Consider the following 22688-nt stretch of genomic DNA (forward strand, 5'->3'; position numbering starts at 1 on the left):
TTGGCCTACCACTGCGTTCCAGTCTCCCATCACAATTAGATTCTCGTCACCTTTGACATATTGTATTAAATCTTCCATCTCCTCATATATTCTTTCAATTTCTTCATCATCCGCTGAACTAGTAGGCATATAGACCTGCACTATTGTGGTGGGCATTGGTTTGGTGTCTATCTTGGCGACAATAATTCTTTCACTATGCTGGTCGTAGTAGCGTATCCGCTGCCCTATTTTCTTATTCATTATTAAACCAACTCCTGCATTACCCCTGTTTGCTTTCGTGTTGATAATTCGGTAGTCGCCTGACCAAAAATCCTGTTCTTCCTGCCAACGTACTTCACTTATACCAACTACATCTAACTTTAGCCTATCCATCTCCCTTTTCAGATTCTCTAACCTACCACAACGATTCAAACTCCTAACATTCCACGCTCCGACTCGCAGAATGTCAGTATCCATCTTCCTGATGATCGCCCCCTCTCGTGTAGTCCCCACCCGGAGATCCGAATGGGGGACTAGTTTACCTCCGGAATATTTTACCCGGGAGGAAGCCATCATCAGTACATCTTTCATACAGAGAGAGCTGCATGTCCTCGGGAGGTGGTTACGGCTGTAGTTTCCCGTTGCTTTCAGCCGTGTAGCAGTATCAACACAGCTAAGCCATGTTGAGTATTATTACAAGGCCGTATCAGTCAATCATCTAGACTGCCGCCCTTGCAACAACCGAAAGGCTGCTACCCCCCTTTCGATGAACCATTCGTTAGTCTGGTCTCTCAACAGATACCCATCCGATATGGTTGCACCTGCGGCTCGGCTATCTGCATCATTGGGACACGCAAGCCTCCCCACCGCGGCAAGGTCACATGGTTCGCAGAGGAGGTCTAGTTCGGTATATGGAGTTAAGAGGGCGTACGGTGATCACTTGAAGTGAAATCTTGAAATCACGGCTGATCACAGTGATAGCGTAGAAAGTAACAGTCGTTACTCGTGATTTATTGATATCAGTGAAAAAATCACAGTTCGTGAAATATCGCCCATCACTACTCAAGAAAGAAAGAACTTGGAAATATGGCGGCAACCTCAAGGGGTGCTTTGGGTTTGTTAAATGTTTACGATTCGAGTGACAGCGAAAACGATGATGATGTGCCTAGCAGTAGAGTTAGAACTAAGAGAATGGGGAAAGGAGAAGAGTTTGAAAAAATGAAAAAAATTAAGACAGAAGACTCCCATACGACACGGTAATTTTCTTAGTACTTAGTGCAATGCTTTTGTCATATTTTATTTTATTTTCGCGTGTACATTACGTCGCTCATGCTACAGGTTACCTCTTCCGCCTGCCTTGGAATCACTATTTTCGTCAGCCATTGACGAAATAGATGACAATCCTGAACTTCACGATGGTCGTATCCGATCATTTCCACATGAGAGGGGGAACTGGTCTACTTTTGTATACATACCGTGTGAGTATATTCATGAATATGTTTCGGTTCTTTCCCTATACATAGGATGCTAGTTGGAATTACAGTAGGTTCCTTCGAAAACGCTGTTCATACGTGAGTGCATGAGCTCACTTGGTAGGCGTATTCGCATTTTACAATCTTAGTTTGTAACTTTGTTTTATTCCAATTAATACATATACCTTTTTTACGAATAGGACTAGTTTCGACCGTTTGACTGTCATTTTCAGCTATTCATTTACACAAGTTAAAATAAGGACAGAATACGCACGCACACACACTGACTTGGTATCTCGTGTGGGGCTGGTGCATGAATGGGCCATTTTTGAACTGGCATGGAAAAATGCCTTCTTCCTCTATGGAAGTAGAGTACCATACACAAAAAATAAATAATTTGATTAAATTTCCTTTTGTGTTAAATAGGAACTTGTCATCTTCAAGGCATGAATATTGTAAAAAGTTGCTGCTTCTTCTTTCCATAATTTCACCTCTATTACCTAACTTGGTAAAACAGTAAAAAAATTTTTTTACAAGTTGGTTTACGTCACGATGATGGGACAGGAAAGGGCTAGGAGTAGGAAGGAAGCAGCCGTGGCTGTAAGTAAGGATCAGCCCCAGCATTTGCCTGGTGTGTTAAAATGGGAAACCACACAAAACCATCTTCAATGCTGTCGACAGTGGGATTCAAACCCACTATCTCCCAAATACTGGATACTGGCCTCACATAAACGACTGCAACTATCGAGCTGGGTCGTAAACATTTTAATGGTTACTGCACAGAAAGGAGAGGTTAGGAATCCAAAACATGTGAGACACGACATCACAGTTTGCCAGCTTACGAACTTGGGTCTAGCTAGTGACAAGATCATTGGTCTGGATTGATTAGATAAGACCATTGGGCTGGGGATAAGCAAAGGGAGTTTTGGGTTCAAACTGCAAAGCAGTCATCAGGCCTCTAGTATTCCGTGAGACGTCCGGCCCCGTGGTGTAGGGGGCAACGTGTCCGCCTGTCACCCGGCGGCCCCGGATTTGATTCCCGGCCGGGTCAGGGGTTTTTAATTGTAATTAATATCCCTGGCCTGGGGACTGGGTGTTTGTGTCGTCCTTAATGTTCCTTGCCTCGCATTCAACACTACACTTCCGCATTTCCACTTACGCACAGGTTCCTCTCAAATGGTGAAAGTAGCGGCAATAAATCTTCATAGATCGATGCCATGAACAAATATCATTAGAAAAATAAAATTAAAAAAATCCCCTGAGACAGTATTGGGTAGTGAAAACATGAGGGAACATGCTTAGGGTTGTGGTGTTTATCAAGGGACCTAACACTCGCAGCACCATCTGGCACCATCTAGTCAGTTTCGAACTATCTTGTTATTTATTCTTTTCCTAGATTACTTTAAACAATTATTCAACTTGATTGTCTAAATAATTAGTGTTAATCTGTTAATGTAATGTCTCCGTACAGGAGTCTACCAATTGGTGACCCCCCTTGGAAGAACACAGATCTGCTGTTCTGCACCAGGTGGTGGGCCAGCTGCTTCTCGAAGAGTGCCACTCAGATCCTGAGGTATTACGGAGTACCGGTGGCGTCACCTGATTGTTTTTCTGCAGTGGCTGCTTATTTGTGTTCTCGCTACTGGATTACGAGTGCCACGTTCTCTTCGGTTGGGGGATGGATTCGCAGCAGATGTGACACACAGGCCGTTTTACTGTTCGTCGGCGGTTTGCCTGGACTGCCCAGTAGCTGGGTGTTCCTTCATCTGGTGTAGCCTATAATTAGCATCTCTTGGACACTAGGGACTGCACTGAGGGCTGTTACAGTCACACCCCTGAATATAACCCATTTCTTGCTTTGGTACGCGTGCAGCTGATGGGTGACGCAGCACAGATTTCAGTGCACCTCTCCTTCCAACACCTCCTACCATGGCTGTTCTCATGGCACGGCATCTTGTTTTCCTATGGTGAGCTTACGAGGGATGGGTTCTGGACTGCTCGTTGGCATTCAAGGATTGTTGGGCGTTTCCCCTCCGCTGATCAATCAATCAAACCCCTACTGATCTGCATTTAGGGCAGTCGCCAAGGTGGCAGATTCCCTATCTGTTGTTTTCCTAGCCTTTTCTTAAATGATTGCAAAGAAATTGGAAATTTATTGAACATCTCCCTTGGTAAGTTTTTCCAATCCCTAACTCCCCTTCCTATAAACAAATATTTGCCCCAATTCTTCCTCTTGAATTCCAACTTTATCTTCATATTGTGATCTTTCCTACTTTTAAAGACACCATCCAAACTTATTCGTCTACTGATGTCCTCCCACGCCATCTCTCCACTGACAGCTCGGAACATACCACTTACAAGTAACTAATCTAACAGCTGAAGAAACCCCAACTCAGCAGTGATAAATTCTAGTCAATACAATTTGAGAAACCCCAATTACCGCTGTGATCAATCCAATCCACAATTGGAAGTCTAGTCATTATAAAATAAGTTAATTCATTGTTCATAAATTCTGGCAAAGTTAATGCACATATTGTACATACTGTACATATTGTAAACTATGTAAATAGCATTAGACAATTGTATTTAGTATTAAGTTAGTTTACTACAAGTTCCAATGTTTATAGTTTTTATTCTTGACCTTAAGATTAATATAGGCTGAAGATGCGTATAACTAGGGCGAAACATGTCCCTAACTGGTGTGTTTAATTCATGTAGAATTTAACCACTAAAAATAAATATTTGTATTGAAAAAGTGGACACCATAATTTTAATCTTGAAAGAGTTTACATACCACTTAGTCGAGCAGCTCGTCTCCTTTCTCCCAAGTCTTCCCAGCGCAAACTTTGCAACATTTTTGTAACGCTACTCTTTTGTCGGAAATCGCCCAGAACAAATCGAGCTGCTTTTCTTTGGATTTTTTCCAGTTCCTGAATCGGGTAATCCTGGTAAGGGTCCCATACACTGGAACCATACTCTAGTTGGAGTCTCACCAGAGACAAATATGCACTCTCCTTTACATCCTTACAGCAACCCCTAAATACTCTCATAACCACGTGCAGAGATCTGTACCTTTTATTTACAATCATATTTATGTGATTAACCCAATGAAGGTCTTTCTTATATTAATACCTAGGTATTTACAATGATCCCCAAAGGGAACTTTCACCCCATCAACGCAGTAATTAAAACTGAGAGGACTTTTCTTACTTGTGAAACTCACAACCTGACTTTTATCCCCGTTGCTTACTGACCATCTCGCAACATTGAGGTACTGAGCTTGATAGCTGCAGTCGCTTAAGTGCGGCCAGTATCCAGTATTCGGGAGATAGTAGGTTCAAACCCCACTGTCGGCAGCCCTGAAAATGGTTTCCGTGGTTTCCCATTTTCACACTAGGCAAATGGTCGGGCTGTACCTTAATTAAGGCCACGGCCGCTTCCTTCCCATTCCTAGCCCTTCCCTGTCCCATCGTCGCCATAAGACCTATCTGTGTCGGTGCGACGTAAAGCAACTAGCAAAAAACAACAACAACAAAAAAACCCATTGAGGTCATTTTGCATTTGCTCACAATCTTGTAAATTATTTATTACTCTGTGCAGAATAACATCATCTGCAAACAACCTTATCTCTGATTCCACTTCTTTACACATATCATTGATATATATAAGAAAACATAAAGGTCCAATAACACTGCCTTGAGAAATTCCCCTCATAATTTTTACAGGGACAGATAAAGCTTCACCTACTCTAATTCTCTGAGTTTTATTTTCTAGAAACAGAGCCACCCATTCAGTCACTCTTTTATCAAGTCCATTTGCACTCATTTTTGCCAGTAGTCTTCCATGATCTACCCTATCAAATGCCTTAGACAGGTCAATCGCGATACAGTCCAACTGACCTCCTGAATCCAGAATAGCTGCTATATCTTGCTGGAATGCTACAAGTTGGGCTTCAGTGGAATAACCTTTCCTAAACCCAAATTGCCTTCTATCAAACCAGTTATTACTTTTGCAAACATGTCTTATATAATCAGAAAGAATACTTTCCCAAAGTTTACATACAATGCATGTCAAACTGACTGGCTTGTAAATTTCAGCTGTATGTCTATCACCCTTTCCTGTATATACAGGGGCTACTATAGCAACTCTCCATTCATTTGGTAAAGTTCCTTCATGCAAACAATAATCAAACAAGTACTTCAGATATGGTACTATATCCCAACCCATTGTCTTTAGTATATCCCCAGAAATCTTATCAATTCCAGCTGCTTTTCTAGTTTTCAACTTTTGTATCTCACTGTAAATGTCATTGCTGTCATAGGTAAATTTTAATACTTCTTTAGTATTAGTCACCTCCTCTATCTGGACATTATCCTTGTAACCAACAATCTTTACATACTGTTGACTGAATACTTCTGACTTTTGAAGATCCTCGCATACACACTCCCCTTGTTCATTAATGATTCCTGGATTGTCCTTCTTGGAACCTGTTTCTGCCTTAAAGTACCTATACATACTCTTCCATTTTTCACTAAAATTAGTGTGGCCACCAATTATGCTTGCCATCATGTTATCTTTAGCTGACTTCTTTGCTAGATTCAATTTCCTGGTAAGTTCCTGCAATTTCTCCTTACTTCCACAGCCATTTCTAACTATTTCTTTCCAACCTTCACCTCCTTCTTAGTCTCTTTACTTCTCTGTTATAATATAGTGGATCTTTACCATTCCTTACCACCTTTAAAGGTACAAACCTATTTTCGCATTCCTCAACAATTGCTTTAAACCCATCCCAGAGTCTGTTTACATTTTTATTTACCGTTTTCCACCAATCATAGTTACTTATTCAAAACTCCCTCATGCCTGTTTTATGAGCCATATGGTACTGCCTAACAGTCCTAATTTTAATACCTCCCTTTCTTTCATATTTATTTTTAACTACGACAAAAACAGCATAGTGATCACTAATACAATTTATTACTTCGGTTTCTCTATAGAGGTCATTGGTTTTATCAGCACCACATCCAAAATATTCTTCCCTCTAGTTGGTTCCATCACTTTCTGAATCAGGTGCCCTTCCCATATTAACTTATTTGCCATATGTTGGTCATGCTTCCTGTCATTTTCATTACCTTCCCAATTGACATTTGGTCAATTGAGATCACCCGCTACGATCACGTTCCTTTCCTTATCGTTTCCCACATAGCTGATTATCTTATCAAATAATTCTGAATCAGTTTCTGCGCTACCATTTCCTGGTCTGTACACTCCAAAAACATCAAGTTGCCTATTATCTTTAGAAATGAACCTTACCCCTAGAATTTCGTGTTTGTCATCTTTAACTTTTTCGTAGCTTACAAATTCTTCTTTCACTAGAATGAATACTTCCCCTCCCACCATTCCTATCCTATCTCTACGATACACTCTCCAGTTCCGTGAGAAAATTTCTGCATCCATTATATCATTTCTCAGCTATGATTTAACTCCTATTACAATATCTGGTAAGTATATATATCTATTAAATTACTTAATTCTATTCCTTTCTTTACAATACTTCTACAGTTGAGCACTAACGTTTTTATGTCATCCCTACTTGATTTCCAGTTGCCTGTTCCCTTAACACCGCTCCCTAGGCCACCTTGTTTCCCTGAGTGTACCTCCCTATAACCCTTCTGAACAAATTTCCTAACTTATATGTACCACTGCGGTTTAAGTGAAGACCATCTGAGCGCAGATCCCTATATCCTACCCACCCATTAGGATCTAGAAATTTCACTCCCAGTTTCCCACATACCCACTCCATAGTGTCATTTAAATCCCCAATCATCTTCCAGTCAGTATCCCTCCTACACGGTATTCCACTCTGTGCTGCATTTACCAGATCCCACACATCCCCAACTATTTTGTTACTTATACCTGCTTGTCTTACATTGTTAGTACCAACGTGAAACACTACCACCTTCTCCTTTCCCTCCTCTTTCTCTTCTACTTTCCTCAACATCTGCCTTAACCTAATTCCTGGATAACACTCTACTCTGGTACCCTTTCCTCCACACACTTTCCCGACATGTCTAACGATAGAATCCCTCTTTACCAGAGCCTCAACCCTACCCACCTCATCTGATCCCCTCCCCTCCTGGTCAGTCCTATCTTTCCTGACAGCTGCAGAAGCTACTTCCTCCTCCCTTTTATCCATCCCATGACCCTGTTCCACCTGTCTTTTCCTTTCCACTACATTTCCCAATTCCTACCTCTTCCCTTTCTCCTACTTCCAAACTTCTCGGCAACAATTCCCTGTTCTTCATCTTCCCTCGGTTGTTCTACCTGCATGTGACTCGTACTGATTTCTCACCGACACCTGTCCTGAATTTTGATCCTGATTCTGTTAGGGTGTTGTAGAAAAAAAATTCATACAACTAAGTACCGGTAGTATTGTAGTGTAGTAGTAGCTTATATTAATTACCTTGTGTGATTTTTGTGAACTATCCTAGACAACATTTCTTTCCTTTCATTTTTATAGGCAATATTTCTTTCCTTTCATTTTTATTTGCACATAAGATATTTTATTTTTCCTTTTCTTCCCATTATTCCATAAGTAATGGCTAAACAGTGCAACTGTAGGAGCTGTGGGTGTGGCCAGGCATTAAGGAGTATGAGGGAGGAGTTGGGGAGTTTGAGGGAGATAATTAGGATTCTCTCAGATGACAGGAAAGAAAGTAGGCCTCCCTCAAATAATGTACAGGATACAGTAGGTGTAAAGGAGGGATAGGAAGGAACTGGGGAAATTGTAGAAGACAGGTGGTCTAATGTTTTAAGGGGAAGGAGATTGCAGGCTAAGGGCTCTGTTCAGGATCAAAATTCAGGACAGGTGTCTGTTAGAAATCGGTACTAGTCACTGCAGGTAGAACAAACGAGGGAAGATGAGGAACAGGGAACTGTTGCTGAGATGTGTGGAAGTAGGAGGAAGGGAAAAGGTAGGAAAGGGAAATGTAGTGTAGTGGAAAGGAAAAGACAGGTGGAACAGGGTCATGGGAGGGAGAAAATGGAGGAGGAAGTAGCTTCTGCAGCGGTGAGAGAGGATAGGGCTGACCAGGAGGGGAGGGGATCAAATGAGGTGGGTAGGGTTGAGGCTCTGGTCATGGGGGATTCCATCGTTAGACATGTGGGAAAAGTGTGTGGAGGAAAGTGAACCAGGGTAGAGTGTTATCCAGGAATTAGGTTGAGGCAGATGTTGAGGAAAGTAGAAGAGAAGGAGGAGGGTAAGGAAAAGGTGGTAGTGTTTCACGTTTGTACTAACAACAGTCAAGCAGATATAAGTACCAACATAGTTGGGGATGTGTGGGATCTGGTAAATGCAGCACGGATGAAGGTTAAGGAAGCGGAGATTGTTATCAGTGGAATACTCTGTAGGAGGGATACTGACTGGAAGGTGATTGGGGATTTAAATGAGACTATGCAGTGGGTATGTGGGAAACTGGGTGTGAGATTTCTGGATCCTAATGGATGGTAGGAGACAGGGATCTGCGCCCAGATGGCCTTCACTTAAACCGCAGTGGTACATATAAGTTAGGAAACTTGTTTAGAAGGGTTATAGGCGGGTACATTCAGGGAAACGGGGTGGCCTAGGGAGCGGTGTTAAGCGAACAGGGAACTGGAAATCAAGTAGGGATGACATAAAAACGTTAGTGCTCAACTGTAGAAGCATTGTAAACAAAGGAATTGAATTAAGTAATTTCATAGATATATATTTACCAGATATTGTAAAAGGAGTTGAATCATGGGTGAGAAATGATATAATGGATGCAGAGATATTCTCACGGAACTGGAGTGTGTATCGTAGAGATAGGATAGGAATGGTAGGAGGAGGAGTATCCATTTTGGTGAAAGAAGAATTTGTAAACTACGAAAAAGTTAAGGATGAGAAACAAGAAATTCTGGGTGTAAGGGTCTTCTCTAAAGATAATAGGTAACTTGATGTCTTTGGAGTGTACAGACTGGGAAATGGTAGCGCTGACGCTGATTCAGAATTATTTGATAAGATAATCAGCTATGTTGGAAATGATATGGAAAGGAATGTGATAGTAGCAGGTGATCTCAATTTACCAAATGTCAATTGGGAAGGTAATGCAAACGACAGGAAGCATGACCAACAAATGGCAAATAAGTTAATATGGGAAGGGCACCTGATTCAGAAAGTGATGGAACCAACTAGAGGGAAGAATATTTTGGATGTGGTGCTGATAAAACCAATGACCTCTATAGAGAAACCGAAGTAATAAATTGTATTAGTGATCACTAAGCTGTTTTTGTCATAGTTAAAAATAAATGTGAAAGAAAGGAAGGTATTAAAATTAGGACTATTAGGCAGTATCATATGGCTGATAAAACTGGCATGAGGGAGTTTTTAAAAAGTAACTAGGATTGCTGGAAAATGGTAAATAAAAATGTAAACAGACTCTGGGATGGGTTTAAAGCAATTGTTGAGGAATGTGAAAATAGGTTTGTTCCTTTAAAGGTGGTAAGGAATGGTAAGGATCCAGTATATTATAACAGAGAAGTAAAGAGACTACGAACGAGGTGCAGACTGGAAAGAAATAGTTAGAAATGGTTATGGAAGTAAGGAGAAATTGAAGGAACTTACTAGAAAATTGAATCTAGCAAAGAAGTCAGCTAAGGATAACATGATGGCAAGCATAATTGGTGGTCATACAAATTTTAGTGAAAAATGGTAGAGTATGTATAGGTACTTTAAGGCAGAAACAGGTTCCAAGAAGTACATTCCAGGAATTATTAATGAACAAGGGGAGTGTGTACGCGAGGATCTTCAAAAGGCAGAAGTATTCAGTCAGCAGTATGTAAAGATCGTTGGTTACGAGGATAATGTCCAGATAGGGGATGTGAGTAACTTTAAAGAAGTATTAAAATTTACCTATGATAACGATGATAAGACATTTACATTTACAGTAAGATACAAAAGTTGAAAACTAGAAAAGCAGCTGGAATTGATAAGATTTCTGGGGGTATACTAATGGCAATGGGTTGGGATATAGTGCCATATCTGAAATACTTATTTGATTATTGTTTGGTTGAAGGAGCTATACCAAATGAATGGAGAGTTGCTATAGTAGCTCCTGTGTATAAAGGAAAGGGTGATAGACATAAAGCTGAAAATTACAGGCCAGTCAGTTTGACATGCATTGTATGTAAACTTTTTGAAAGCATTCTTTCTGATTATATTAGACATGTTTGCAAAAGTAATAACTGGTTTGACAGAAGGCAGTTTGGGTTTAGAAAAGGTTATTCGACTGAAGCTCAGCTTGTTGGATTTCAACAAGTTATAGCAGATATCCTGGATTCAGGAGGCCAAATGGACTGTATTGCAATTGACCTATCTAAGGGATTTCATAGGGTAGATCATGGAAGACTACTGGCAAAATTTAGTGCAATTGGACTAGGAAAAAAAAAAGTGACTGAATGGGTGGCTATATTTCTAGAAAATAGAACTCAGAGAATTAGAGTAGGCGAAGCTTTATCTGACCCTGTAATAATTAAGAGGGGAATTCCTCAAGGCAGTATTATTGGACCATTATGTTTTCTTATATATATATCAATGATATGTGTAAAGAAGTGGAATCAGAGATAAGGCTGTTTGCAGATGATGTTATTCTGTACAGAGTAATAAATAAGTTACAAGATTGTGAGCGGCTGCAGGGTGACCTCGATAGTGTTGTGAGATGGACGGTGGGCAATGGTATGATGATAAACGGGGTTAAAAGTCAGGTTGTGAGTTTCACAAATAGGAAAAGTCCTCTCAGTTTTAATTGCTGCGTTGATGGGTTGAAAGTTCCTTTTGTGGATCAGTGTATGTACCTAGGTGTTAATATAAGAAAAGACCTTCATTGGGGTAATCACATAAATATGATTGTTAATAAAGGGTACAGATCTCTGCACATGGTTATGAGGGTATTATGGAGTTGTAGTAAGGATGTAAAGGAGAGGGCATATAAGTCTCTGGTAAGACCCCAACTAGAGTATGGTTCCAGTGTATGGGACCCTCACCAGGATTACTTGATTCAAGAACTAGAAAAAATCCAAAGAAAAGCAGCTCGTTTTGTTCTGGGTGATTTCCGACAAAAGAGTAGCGTTACAAAAATGTTGCAAAGTTTGGGCTGGGAAGATTTGGGAGAAAGGAGACGAGCTGCTGTCAGAGGAGAGATGGCGTGGGTGGACATCAGTAGACGAATAAGTTTGAGTGGTGTCTTTATAAGTAGGGAAGATCACAATATGAAGATAAAGTTGGAATTCAAGAGGACAAATTGGGCCAAATATTCGTTTATAGGAAGAGGAGTTAGGGATTGGAATAACTTACAAAGGGAAATGTTCAATAATTTTCCAATTTATTTGCGATAATTGAAGGAAAGGCTAGGAAAACGACAGACAGGTAATCTGCCACCTGGGCAACTGCCCTAAATGCAGATCAGGATTGATTGATTGATTGATTGATTGATTGATTGATTGATTGATTGATTGATTGATGAGCCCTTCCTGCAATATCCTTCCCCTTAAAACATTAGACCACCTGACTTCCACAATTCTCCCCTTACCTTCTAATCCCTCTATTACACCTTCTGTATCCTGTACATTGTTTCGAGGCCTACTTTCCTTCCTGTTCTCTGAGAGAATCCTATTTATCTCCCTCAAGCTCTCCAACTCCTCCCTCATACTCCTTAATGCCTGGCCACACCCATTCATACACTCGCACTGCTTAGCCATTTTTTACTAAATAATGAAAAGAAAAGGAAAAATAAGGTAACTTATTCTGTGCAAAATAAAAATGAAAGGATGAAATATTGTCTAGGTTAGGTCACAAAGATTACACAACAGTAAGTTATTTAATATAGGCTAGTACTACACTACAATACTACTTAATTGTACTATTTTTATTCCTACAACATGCTAACACGATGAAAATTGCTGTTAATTACTGGAAACAGAGAATAATACACAAGAATTACACAATTGTTAACTGCAGTTAAGTCTACCCTAATTACAACAGAATTTTTAGTAAGAGAGTTACTACAGATACCACAGAAATGGTAATATACTATACAAATATTTCACAGTAATACAATAAACACACTACTTTCTAATAAGATGCTATAATACACTACAATAATTTTAAACTACGTTCAGACTATTCTAATTACAACAGGTTATTACCAAGAAAAAACAGAAAAGAAAATTACCATTAAAATTCAAAATTTGCAAAACTACTCAAAATTATGGAATAGGCACTCTAATATCTAATAAGTTAGTATACTACACTACAATAATGTTAAAACTACGTTCAGACATATCCTAGCTTCTTACTAAGCACAAATAGAAATGAAAATTCCAATTAGGCCTAAATTTAGATATTCGCAAGAACTACCAGTAGGTACTCAAAGATTACCAACAAAGTTATTAATAAACACGTATACAGATTAATATTAGTACTACTTTGTCCTACTATGCTGTAATAGAAATGAAACCTGCCGTTTGCACAAAAATACACACGAATATAACAGGCAAGATACTATCTAATATACCGTATATACACTACAATTCTCAACTGAAATGCGGTTATGTGATCTTTACAGATGGTGGATTACTATTATTTTCCCTACTCCGCGGGACGGAGAATAAAAGAGGAGAATAAAAACTGATGCTGCTGGCCGGGTCCAGGCTTTGATGATGACATAGAACTGGTGGCAGAGGAAGATAAGGAGTTGTGCTCTGCTAGCCTCAGCCCAAATATTGAGGTCCATGAGCTCCTATCCAGACAGATGGTGGTGGTGGTGGTGGTGATTATTTTTTCAAGAGGAAGTACAACTGGGCAACCATTCTCTATATAACACTATAATCCAACACTTTGAAAAATGAAGATATTGACCAAAGGAAGGCAACCTGCCCAGAAACTCTTGTCAGTTTCGGTGAAACCCGCGGTGAGCAAGTAACTATTTCCATTGATCGACTGATCCTTTATCGCAGACCCAGGTGATTCTAAGATACTGAGCACCTCAACAATCACTGTTATACCACAAGAGAAAACAACAGATTCTACACCTCACACATCACCTCCGAAGGTGACAACCCGCTATGGAAGACGTGTTCATTTTAACAAGAAATATAGTTGAACACTCGTGGGGGAGTAACGTGGTGTTTTATCGCGGTGACCTAACGCTTATATTGTCATCCGGCGCCATCTAGTCAGTTATAAACTATCTTGTTATTTATTCTTTTCCTAGATTATGATAAGGAATTATTCAGCTTTATTTTCTAAATAGTAAGTAGTGTTAATGTAACCTGACAAAGAAATACACATTGTTTCCGTACAGGACACAACAGGGTACTTACTATATTAACGTTGCTGATACTGCGGTTATGTCCGACATGATACCAATATAGTTATTGGACATTATAAATTTTCCAGCTAACTCATTCCTGGTTGCCAGCGTTTTGCCCCAGTGTGCTAAGTTGTGTTCATTGGTTGATAAATAACACACCTACCTTATCCTTCATTGGCTAAAGTAAATGTTTTAACACTTCGGCTATCGTTGCAGCTGTTTGCCGCACTTGCACCTTTCTGTCAGTGCTATTGTTTAACTTTAAATGCATAATAGACAGCAGGTCTCGTAAATCAGTATTAATAAGTACTGTGTTAAGTAATATACTTTATTATTTTTCAGAATGATTTCTCCATTAGGCCTACAACATATTTTAGAAGCTTAAACATTATCACAATTCTTATTGTTCTAAGATATCAATTTTCAGTTGGTTTTAGTTCACATCAATAAGCTGTCTTTTCTTTGCATGCACAATATCAATATGTTGATCATATAAATATAATAAAGGCAAAAAGAAATCATGAACATTCAAAATATCTATTAGCCAAAATGTACATATCCAAACAAAAGAAATATAACTTACCTCACATATTACAAACAACCGAAACAAAACTTTTCTTTTCAGTCACATATTTGAGGGGGATAGCACCTACCTGCACCCAGAATCCCAAGGAATGTAATGCTATTCTTCAGAAGATGCTCAGCAAACGGTTAGCTACCGAAGTAGTAGTTGCTGGTCAAGTTTCTAAGTAAGGATGCGTAAATTTTATATTTTGATAAAAGTTTTATAATATGTACTTATTTGTATTAGATATCAATAATTTTATAGTTAATGTCGTTGAAAACACCTATTTACAAAGTAATCCACAAAACAAAATAATAATAACATACACTTACATTGTGACCAAAAGCTGGGACACACTGGCTAACGTGCGACAGACAGCCGCCGATCTGACACCTATGAACTTAGAAGGCACACTGGGCGCCTCCTTGTCGTGGAGACTTCTGGAAACCGTGCCGGCTAATGGGAAAGGGTGTAACTTAGGAATACTGGCTCCTTCCATTACACTGTGATGCACCGAGACGGAACGGCGAGTTGGTTTCAAATTTTGCGGCCAACAGTCGCATACGTTATCCGATGAAGGTTATGCATGGCTAGTGCATACCGTGGAGGTCACTGCGTAGGTTACCTGGAGCCTCCAACAGTGCCAATGCATTATGGAAGACTTTTTTTTTTTTTTTTCCAAAAGTGTTCAAAATTTGATGCCTGCCTAACGTAGACCATATGATCATATAGATCAATGTTCTCCCTCGGACCCTGCCACTTTTACAGACCGCCTGGCTAACAAACCTAGATGTGTTCAAGTTACATAATATTATCACACGTTTGAGTCATTGGGTGTTCCATATTAACCCTCAAATGGTCTATTTATACGACTGTTACGGTCACACGATTTTCAGGTTTTTTTGTATACTTTCAGTAAAATTTCTTAAAAATAGGTTTTAAAAGGAAACCATGCAGTGTAATACATTTTATTAAACCATAATATCGTAGGCTATTGAAATATATTTTTGTTTTGTACCTTTCATTGTATCTTTACAGCCATCCTGAGTTTCCAAAAAAGTGTTCCAAAATGATATTATCAAAATGTTTGTGCCCATACCAGACACTCAAATACCCGAGAAAGTCAAATCAAAATGTTGTTCACAATTTTATGCACTTCAAAAAAATATACACACTTTAGATGTTATATACACAAATAAAGACATACACAACCACTAGAACGCCTCCGCAAAGTCACTCAGGAGCTACCAGAACTAGACTGCTCTCTCCTTTTCCTTCCTCTCCTTTCAGGCCTCTAAAAGTGCTGTAAATTGTGGTAAAACCCCCTGTGAAATGCAGTTACAACTAGGGCACAAATACCGGGTCCTTCCCCTTTTTTGTTGGTGCACAGATTACGCATAAACATTCCAGCTTTCCAGGAAGTTTGTTAATGTCACTGTCATTATCACTCATATCACTCACGTCACTCATTATTTCATCCAACATCTTCCGAATGAGACTTGAACCTAAATTACTTGCCATTTCTGCGAAACACTGATAAAAACCGCGCATACAGCAGAACGACACCGTGATGCGAGAAGGCGCCATATTGTACTGTGCAGTTAAGGTAGCAAGCCTAACGACTGAATTTTAAGACTGTGCAGTTCATTTAAATGGCAGTCTGCAGCCTAGCAACTAGAGTAAAAAGAGGGACTGTAATCTGCTGTTTAAAATGATACTACATACAGCACATTTGTGTGTTACTACGCATAACGAGAGCGTCTAATGAACGGCTGCTACACAGTCGATGTACAAAAAAGGGCGATGCATCGTCGTTTAACCATTTGAGGGTTAAAATGTAAATACTGTAAAAATATTTATTTAAATGAAAAATAGTCATTATTGTCAGAACTATTGCATCAGTTACATCAAAGTTTAAATGTTAGCTTGACTATCACGTAGTGTCGTGTGCAAGTAGTGTCTGGATTAGCATGGAATCACATGCGAGCACTCAATTTCGCATGACGCCACAAACCCGTTTGGCGCTCCACAGCAACCGAGTGGTAAGCCCTGGTGTTACATGATTATGAATGAGCAGTAGAACGGTAGTTCAGAATACCCTGCTATGTCTTGTTCGTGATAATAGCAATAAAAAAGTTTAATTTTGCTGTTAATATTTACCTGTCTGATATTATTGTTAATGCCCTGAGAGAATAAAATTGAAATTTTATCATATTCATTTTTTTGTGTAGTATTTCCCACCCGACTACTCATTCTTGCCACCCGGCTGACTTAAATGTCTCGGTAGAACACTGTAGATGTTGATTCTCATAGGGAATCTTAAATATTTGTCCTGAATGAGTAAATTTATAATACCAATATAGTTCATCCGTTATTGGACATTATACTTTTTCCAGCTTACTCATTCTAGGTTGCCAGCGTTTTGCCCCATTGAGCTAAGTTGGGCTCATTAGTTGGTAAATAGCACACCCACCAAGACGCATGGCTAGTGCATACCGTGGAGGCCACTGTGTAGGCTACTTGGAGCCACCGGCAGTGCCAGTGCACTATGAGAGACTATCTCATTTTCGAAAATTCATGCCTGCTTGGCCATCAGGTGATACAGATGTTGATTCCCATAGGGAACATGAAATAGCCTACGCAGTGGCCTCCACTGTATACACTAGTCATGCATCTTGGTAAGTGTGCTATTTACCAACTGATGAGCCCAACTTAGCACACTAGAGCGAAATGCTGGCAACCAGGAATGAGTTAGCTGGGAAATATATGTCCAATAACGGACCAACTATATTGGTATTATAAATTTACTCGTTTGGGACAAATATTTCAGGTTCTCTATGGGATTCAACATCTATATCAGCATATATCCGACATGCCATGACACGTTGCTTTCAAACTCCGCGGTTTCATTATTTTCATGAATTGTGGCAGCATTGGGTCAATCAATCACTACTGATCTGCATTTAGGGCAGTCGCCCAGGTGGCAGATTCCCTATCTGTTGTTTTCCTAGCCTTTTCTTAAATGATCGCAAAGAAATTGGAAAATTATTGAACATTTCCCTTGGTAAGTTATTCCAATCCCTAATTCCCCTTCCTATAAATGAATATTTGCCCCAATTTGTCCTCTTGAATTCCAACTTTATCTTGATATTGTGATCTTCCCTACTTTTAAAGACACCACTCAAACTTATTCGTCTACTGATGTCCTCCCACGCCATCTCTCCACTGACAGCTCGTAACATACCACTTAGATTCACAATTAAGTATTTATTTTCCACCTAGTCGATACAATGATTGCTTAAGGCAATTTTTAATGGTCAAAATTGGTACATGTTTCGTATATTATCAACATCTTCAGCCACATAACACTGTTTAGATGAAAAATATATAAAATTGACAAAGTAATGCTTTAGAGGAAGTGTCCTTAAAATTGTCAATCTTATGTTAATTTTAAGGACACTTCCTCTAAAGCATTACTTTGTCAATTTTATATATTTTTCATCTAAACAGTGTTATGTGGCTGAAGATGTTGATAATATACGAAACATGTACCAATTTTGACCATTAAAAATTGCCTTAAGCAATCATTGTATCGACTAGGTGGAAAATAAATACTTAATTGTGAATCTATTGAAGTGCGATACGGACCATGAAGCTGATTTTATGTAAACATACCACTTAATCGAGCAGCTTGTCTCCTTTCTCCCAAATCTTTCCAGCCCAAACTTTGCAACATTTTTGTAACGCTACTCTTTTGTCGGAAATAACCCAGAACAAATGAAGCTGCTTTTCTTTGGATTTTTTCCAGTTCTTGAATCAAGTAATCCTGGTGAGGCTCCCATACAGTGAAACCATACTCTAGTTGGGGGTCTTACCAGAGACTTATATGCCCTCTCCTTTACATCCTTACTACAACCCCTAAATACCCTCATAACCATGTGCAGAGATCTGTACCCTTTATTAACAATCATATTTATGTGATTACCCCAATGAAGGTCTTTTCTTATATTAACACCTAGGTACTTACAATGATCCCCAAAGGGAACTTTCAACCCGTCAACGCAGTAATTAAAACTGAGAGGACTTTTCCTATTTGTGAAACTCACAACCTGACTTTTAACCCCGTTTATCATCATACCATTGCCCACCGTCCATCTCACAACACTATCGAGATCACCCTGCAGCCACTCACAATCTTGTAACTTATTTATTACTCTGTACAGAATAACATCATCTGCAAACAGCCTTATCTCTGATTCCACTTCTTTACACATATCATTGATATATATAAGGAAACATACAGGTCCAATAATACTGCCTTGAGAAATTCCCCTCTTAATTATTACAGGGTCAGATAAAGCTTCGTCTACTCTAATTCTCTGAGTTCTATTTTCTAGAAATATAGCCACCCATTCAGTCACTTTTTTTTTCTAGTCCAATTGCACTAATTTTTGCCAGTAGTCTTCCATGATCTACCCTATGAAATGCCTTAGATAGGTCAATTGCAATACAGTCCATTTGGCCTCCTGAATCCAGGATATCTGCTATAACTTGTTGAAATCCAACAAGCTGAGCTTCAGTCGAATAACCTTTCCTAAACCCAAACTGCCTTCTGTCAAACCAGTAATTAATTTCGCAAACATGTCTAATATAATCAGAAAGAATGCTTTCCCAAAGCTTGCATACATTGCATGTCAAAACTGACTGGTCTGTAATTTTCAGCTTTTTGTCTAGCACCCTTTCCTTTATACACGGGGGCTACTATAGCAATTCTCCATTCATTTGGTATAGCTCCTTCAACCAAACAATAATCAAATAAGTATTTCAGATATGGCACTATATCCCAACCCATTGCCTTTAGTATATCCCCAGAAATCTTATCAATTCCAGCTGCTTTTCTAGTTTTCAACTTTTGTATCTTACTGTAAGTGTCATTGTTATCATAGGTAAATTTTAATACTTCTTTTGTGTTACTCACATCCCCTATCTGGACATTATCCTTGTAACCAACAATCTTTACATACTGCTGACTGAATACTTCTGCCTTTTGAAGATCCTCGCATACACACTCCCCTTGTTTATTAATGATTCCTGGAATGTCCTTCTTTGAACCTGTTTCTGCCTTAAAGTACCTATACATACCCTTCCACTTTTCACTAAAATTGGTATGACCACCAATTATGCTTGCCATCATGTTATCCTTAGCTGACTTCTTTGCTAGATTCAATTTCCTAGTAAGTTCCTTCAATTTCTCCTTACTTCCATAACCATTTCTAACTCTATTTCTTTCCAGTCTGCATCTCCTTCTTAGTCTCTTTACTTCCCTGTTATAATATAGTCGATCCTTACCACCTTTAAAGGAACAAACCTATTTTCGCATTCCTCAACAATTGCTTTAAACCCATCCCAGAGTCTGTTTACATTTTTATTCACCATTTGCCAGCGATAATGGATTACTTCCGAGAATCAGCAATCGATGCCAAGAGTTAGTTGGAGAGTTAGACTGTAATGCATGGATGAATACACAAACACAATTTTTACCATTTAGAAAAGGATATTTCATGGTGTGCATGATCAAAGAGAACTGAGCGACGGCAGAACCTAATATTGTGGTATGAGGAGAAAAGAAGTTGGTAATTGTAATAATTGATGTTATTCAGGGTTACCAGACATTCCGTATTTTTAGGGCCAACCCTATATATAAGGAAAATGTTCCCCATCCCCTGTGACTGCCTCAGAATTTCAATTGTGTAAATCAACCCATTCCCACTTTTTTTATCAATGTGAGCATGCACCTACTTTCATGCGGGAAGCCAGGTATGCAGTGTACTTATTGGTGTCTCACTGACTGCTTGTCTTTGTTGACAAAATTGTTTTTACTTATTCTCACTATGTAGGTTACACAAGTATCTTCAGAGAAAGCCATTATCTAGTTCAATTTGTATTTCATCACGGAATGTGTATTATCACAGTAATGTACAGTATTCATTGCTTAATGGAATTTCACAGATATGTCTATGTGTAGCCTGCTTGCACATTTCCAAGCAGTAGTAGGTGTGAGAATGAGATTTTGATATAATATAAATATATAAATATTAGTGGCAAAAATACTGGAAAGAATATTAGAGAGGAGAATGAAAAGAATGGTAGAAGGAGAGTTGCAAGGGAAACAATATGGCTTAAGAAGTGGAAGATCTACAGTAGACCCGATCTTCAGCATGAGGCAATGGAAAAGAATTGGGAATACAGAAAGGATAGGTCTAACAAAGACTTACGATAGTGTTCTGAGGGAGAAGGTGTGGAAAACCATGGTAAAAAAGACACTTGATACACAAACTGTGGTAGTGGTGCAAGCAATGTACAAAAACTGTGTCAGCAGCATACAGACTCTATTTGGAAAGACAGAATGGTTTTGAAATGAAACTTAACTAAGACAGGAGTATGCCACGCTCAGTGGCTTGGACAGTTAAGGCGCTGGTCTTCTGACCCCAACTTGGCAGGTTTGATCCTGGCTAGTCTGTTGTTCCACCACCTTACTTTTTGGTGTTTTTCTTTTCTTTGAGAGGATCCAGAAGGTGCTCAAATACATCAGCCTTGTGTCTTTAGATTTACTGACACTTAAAAGAACTCCTATGGGACTAAATTCTGGCACCTTAGCATCTCTGAAAACCGAAAAAGTAGTTGGTGGGACATAAAGCCAATAACAGTATTATTAAGAGGGCAGTGTGCAGCACGAACTGCAATGCAAGAGGTGAGTCTTTACTAGAGTTTATTATTGGAACTGATTTGACGATACTAAACCTTCCAAGCCTACATATATAAATAAAAATCGTAGGGAGGTAATAGACATTACGCTAAGCACTACGCATATTGCAAACTTCATTAAAGACTGGAAGGTGCTGGAGGAACCATCATTGGCAGACCACCAGCACATCCAGTTTGCAATAGATGCAAGACTCTGTGGGATTGAGATGTACAGAGACCAAAAAAGAACTTACTGGAATAGATACAGAGAAGTTCTAGAGAATGCTGTACAAAAAATTCCAACTAACGTGTGAGGACTGAAAGAATTGGATGAGGCAGTGGAATTATTAGAAGAGGCCATTATCGACTCATTCCATGGCAACTGTCCTCTCAAAGAAAAGAAAAACACCAAAAAAGTAAGGTGGTGGAACAACAAACTAGCCAGAATGAAAAAAAAGAGGTTAGGATGTTGTATAGAATATCATCTAGTAAGGGTTTGTGGGACGTATATCATAGGAATGCCTTTGCTGGCAGGGCCTAGTGTTTACAGTGCACTATGTCTTCTAGTATAGGCTAGAGTAATTTTGTTACTTTTATTGATGTCTCAGTCTCATCCTTGGCTTTGACAATATGAAAGTGACTGAGGTATGAGCGATGCTAGTAAAGCCATTCTTTCTGCAGCCAGTCTCTGCTATGAATGGTGTGAACATATTGCTCATAGGGTCGGTTGGTGCATGCATTTCAATGGACTTGGCAGACTGATATGTAATAGCAACTTCTGGCACGGTGAGGAAAGCAACAGGAAACTACCTCACTCCTCATTTCCCTAGTACGCCTCTTCAGTGATGCCTAGGCCATTTATGACAGCTGATGGTAGAGCTGTTGAGATCCAACCAGCCTTAGGGCTGAAGACTGAGCATACATATCATAGGAAACTCGCTGAGTATAACCTAGAGATACGGAAAGAAAAAAGAAAATCTTGGAGACTTCTGTGAGAAAGTGGAATCACACACTGAAACAGCAAGGCTCCTGATGTGTGTGAAATTAACCCATATAAATCAAGTGGGGACACTGGAGAAACCACATGGGTCATTTACTCAGGCGGGGAGGGACACTATGGAGATACTAACGGCGTGTCACTTTCCTTAGGCTGACAAGATGTCAAAAGAAGAAACGATTGGAACAGAGACAGGAGCTCGAAGAGCAGACTGGAACTGTGCCAACACAATAATAAAACATAACTATGTGAAATGGACCGTAGATGCGTTTCATCCTATAAAGGCTCCGCGGCCAAATGAGATACTTCCGATACTCTAACAGGAAGGACGGGTGATACTCGTCAATGCCGTGACGGACCTTTTCAGAACTAGTCTAGCTTTAGGGTACGTGCTGAAATCATGGTCTGAAGCTAAAGCAGTATTCCTACCTAAGCCTGGAAGCGCAAATTATGCCAAAGCATACAGACCATTATGTTGAACCTCCTTCATGCTGAAAGCAATGGAGAAAATTCTGGATAAATATATCAGAAAAATGTTGCAAATGAAC

The 22688-nt window shown here is 39.4% G+C and overlaps 1 protein-coding gene across 1 annotated transcript in view; it reads left to right on the forward strand.

The window, feature by feature from the left end:
- Nucleotides 1-22688, forward strand: part of LOC136857411 (U6 snRNA phosphodiesterase 1) — a 97477-nt gene that overhangs the window by 20170 nt on the left and 54619 nt on the right. Inside the window, exons 2-3 of the mRNA XM_068225174.1 lie at nt 1041-1235; nt 1318-1457. Of these exons, the coding sequence (XP_068081275.1) occupies nt 1066-1235; nt 1318-1457 (310 nt within the window). The 5' untranslated portion in view covers nt 1041-1065. The remainder of the gene's footprint in view (nt 1-1040; nt 1236-1317; nt 1458-22688) is intronic.

The sequence above is a fragment of the Anabrus simplex genome, chromosome 1 (assembly GCF_040414725.1).
Source record: "Anabrus simplex isolate iqAnaSimp1 chromosome 1, ASM4041472v1, whole genome shotgun sequence".
Taxonomy (NCBI): Eukaryota; Metazoa; Arthropoda; class Insecta; order Orthoptera; family Tettigoniidae; genus Anabrus; species Anabrus simplex.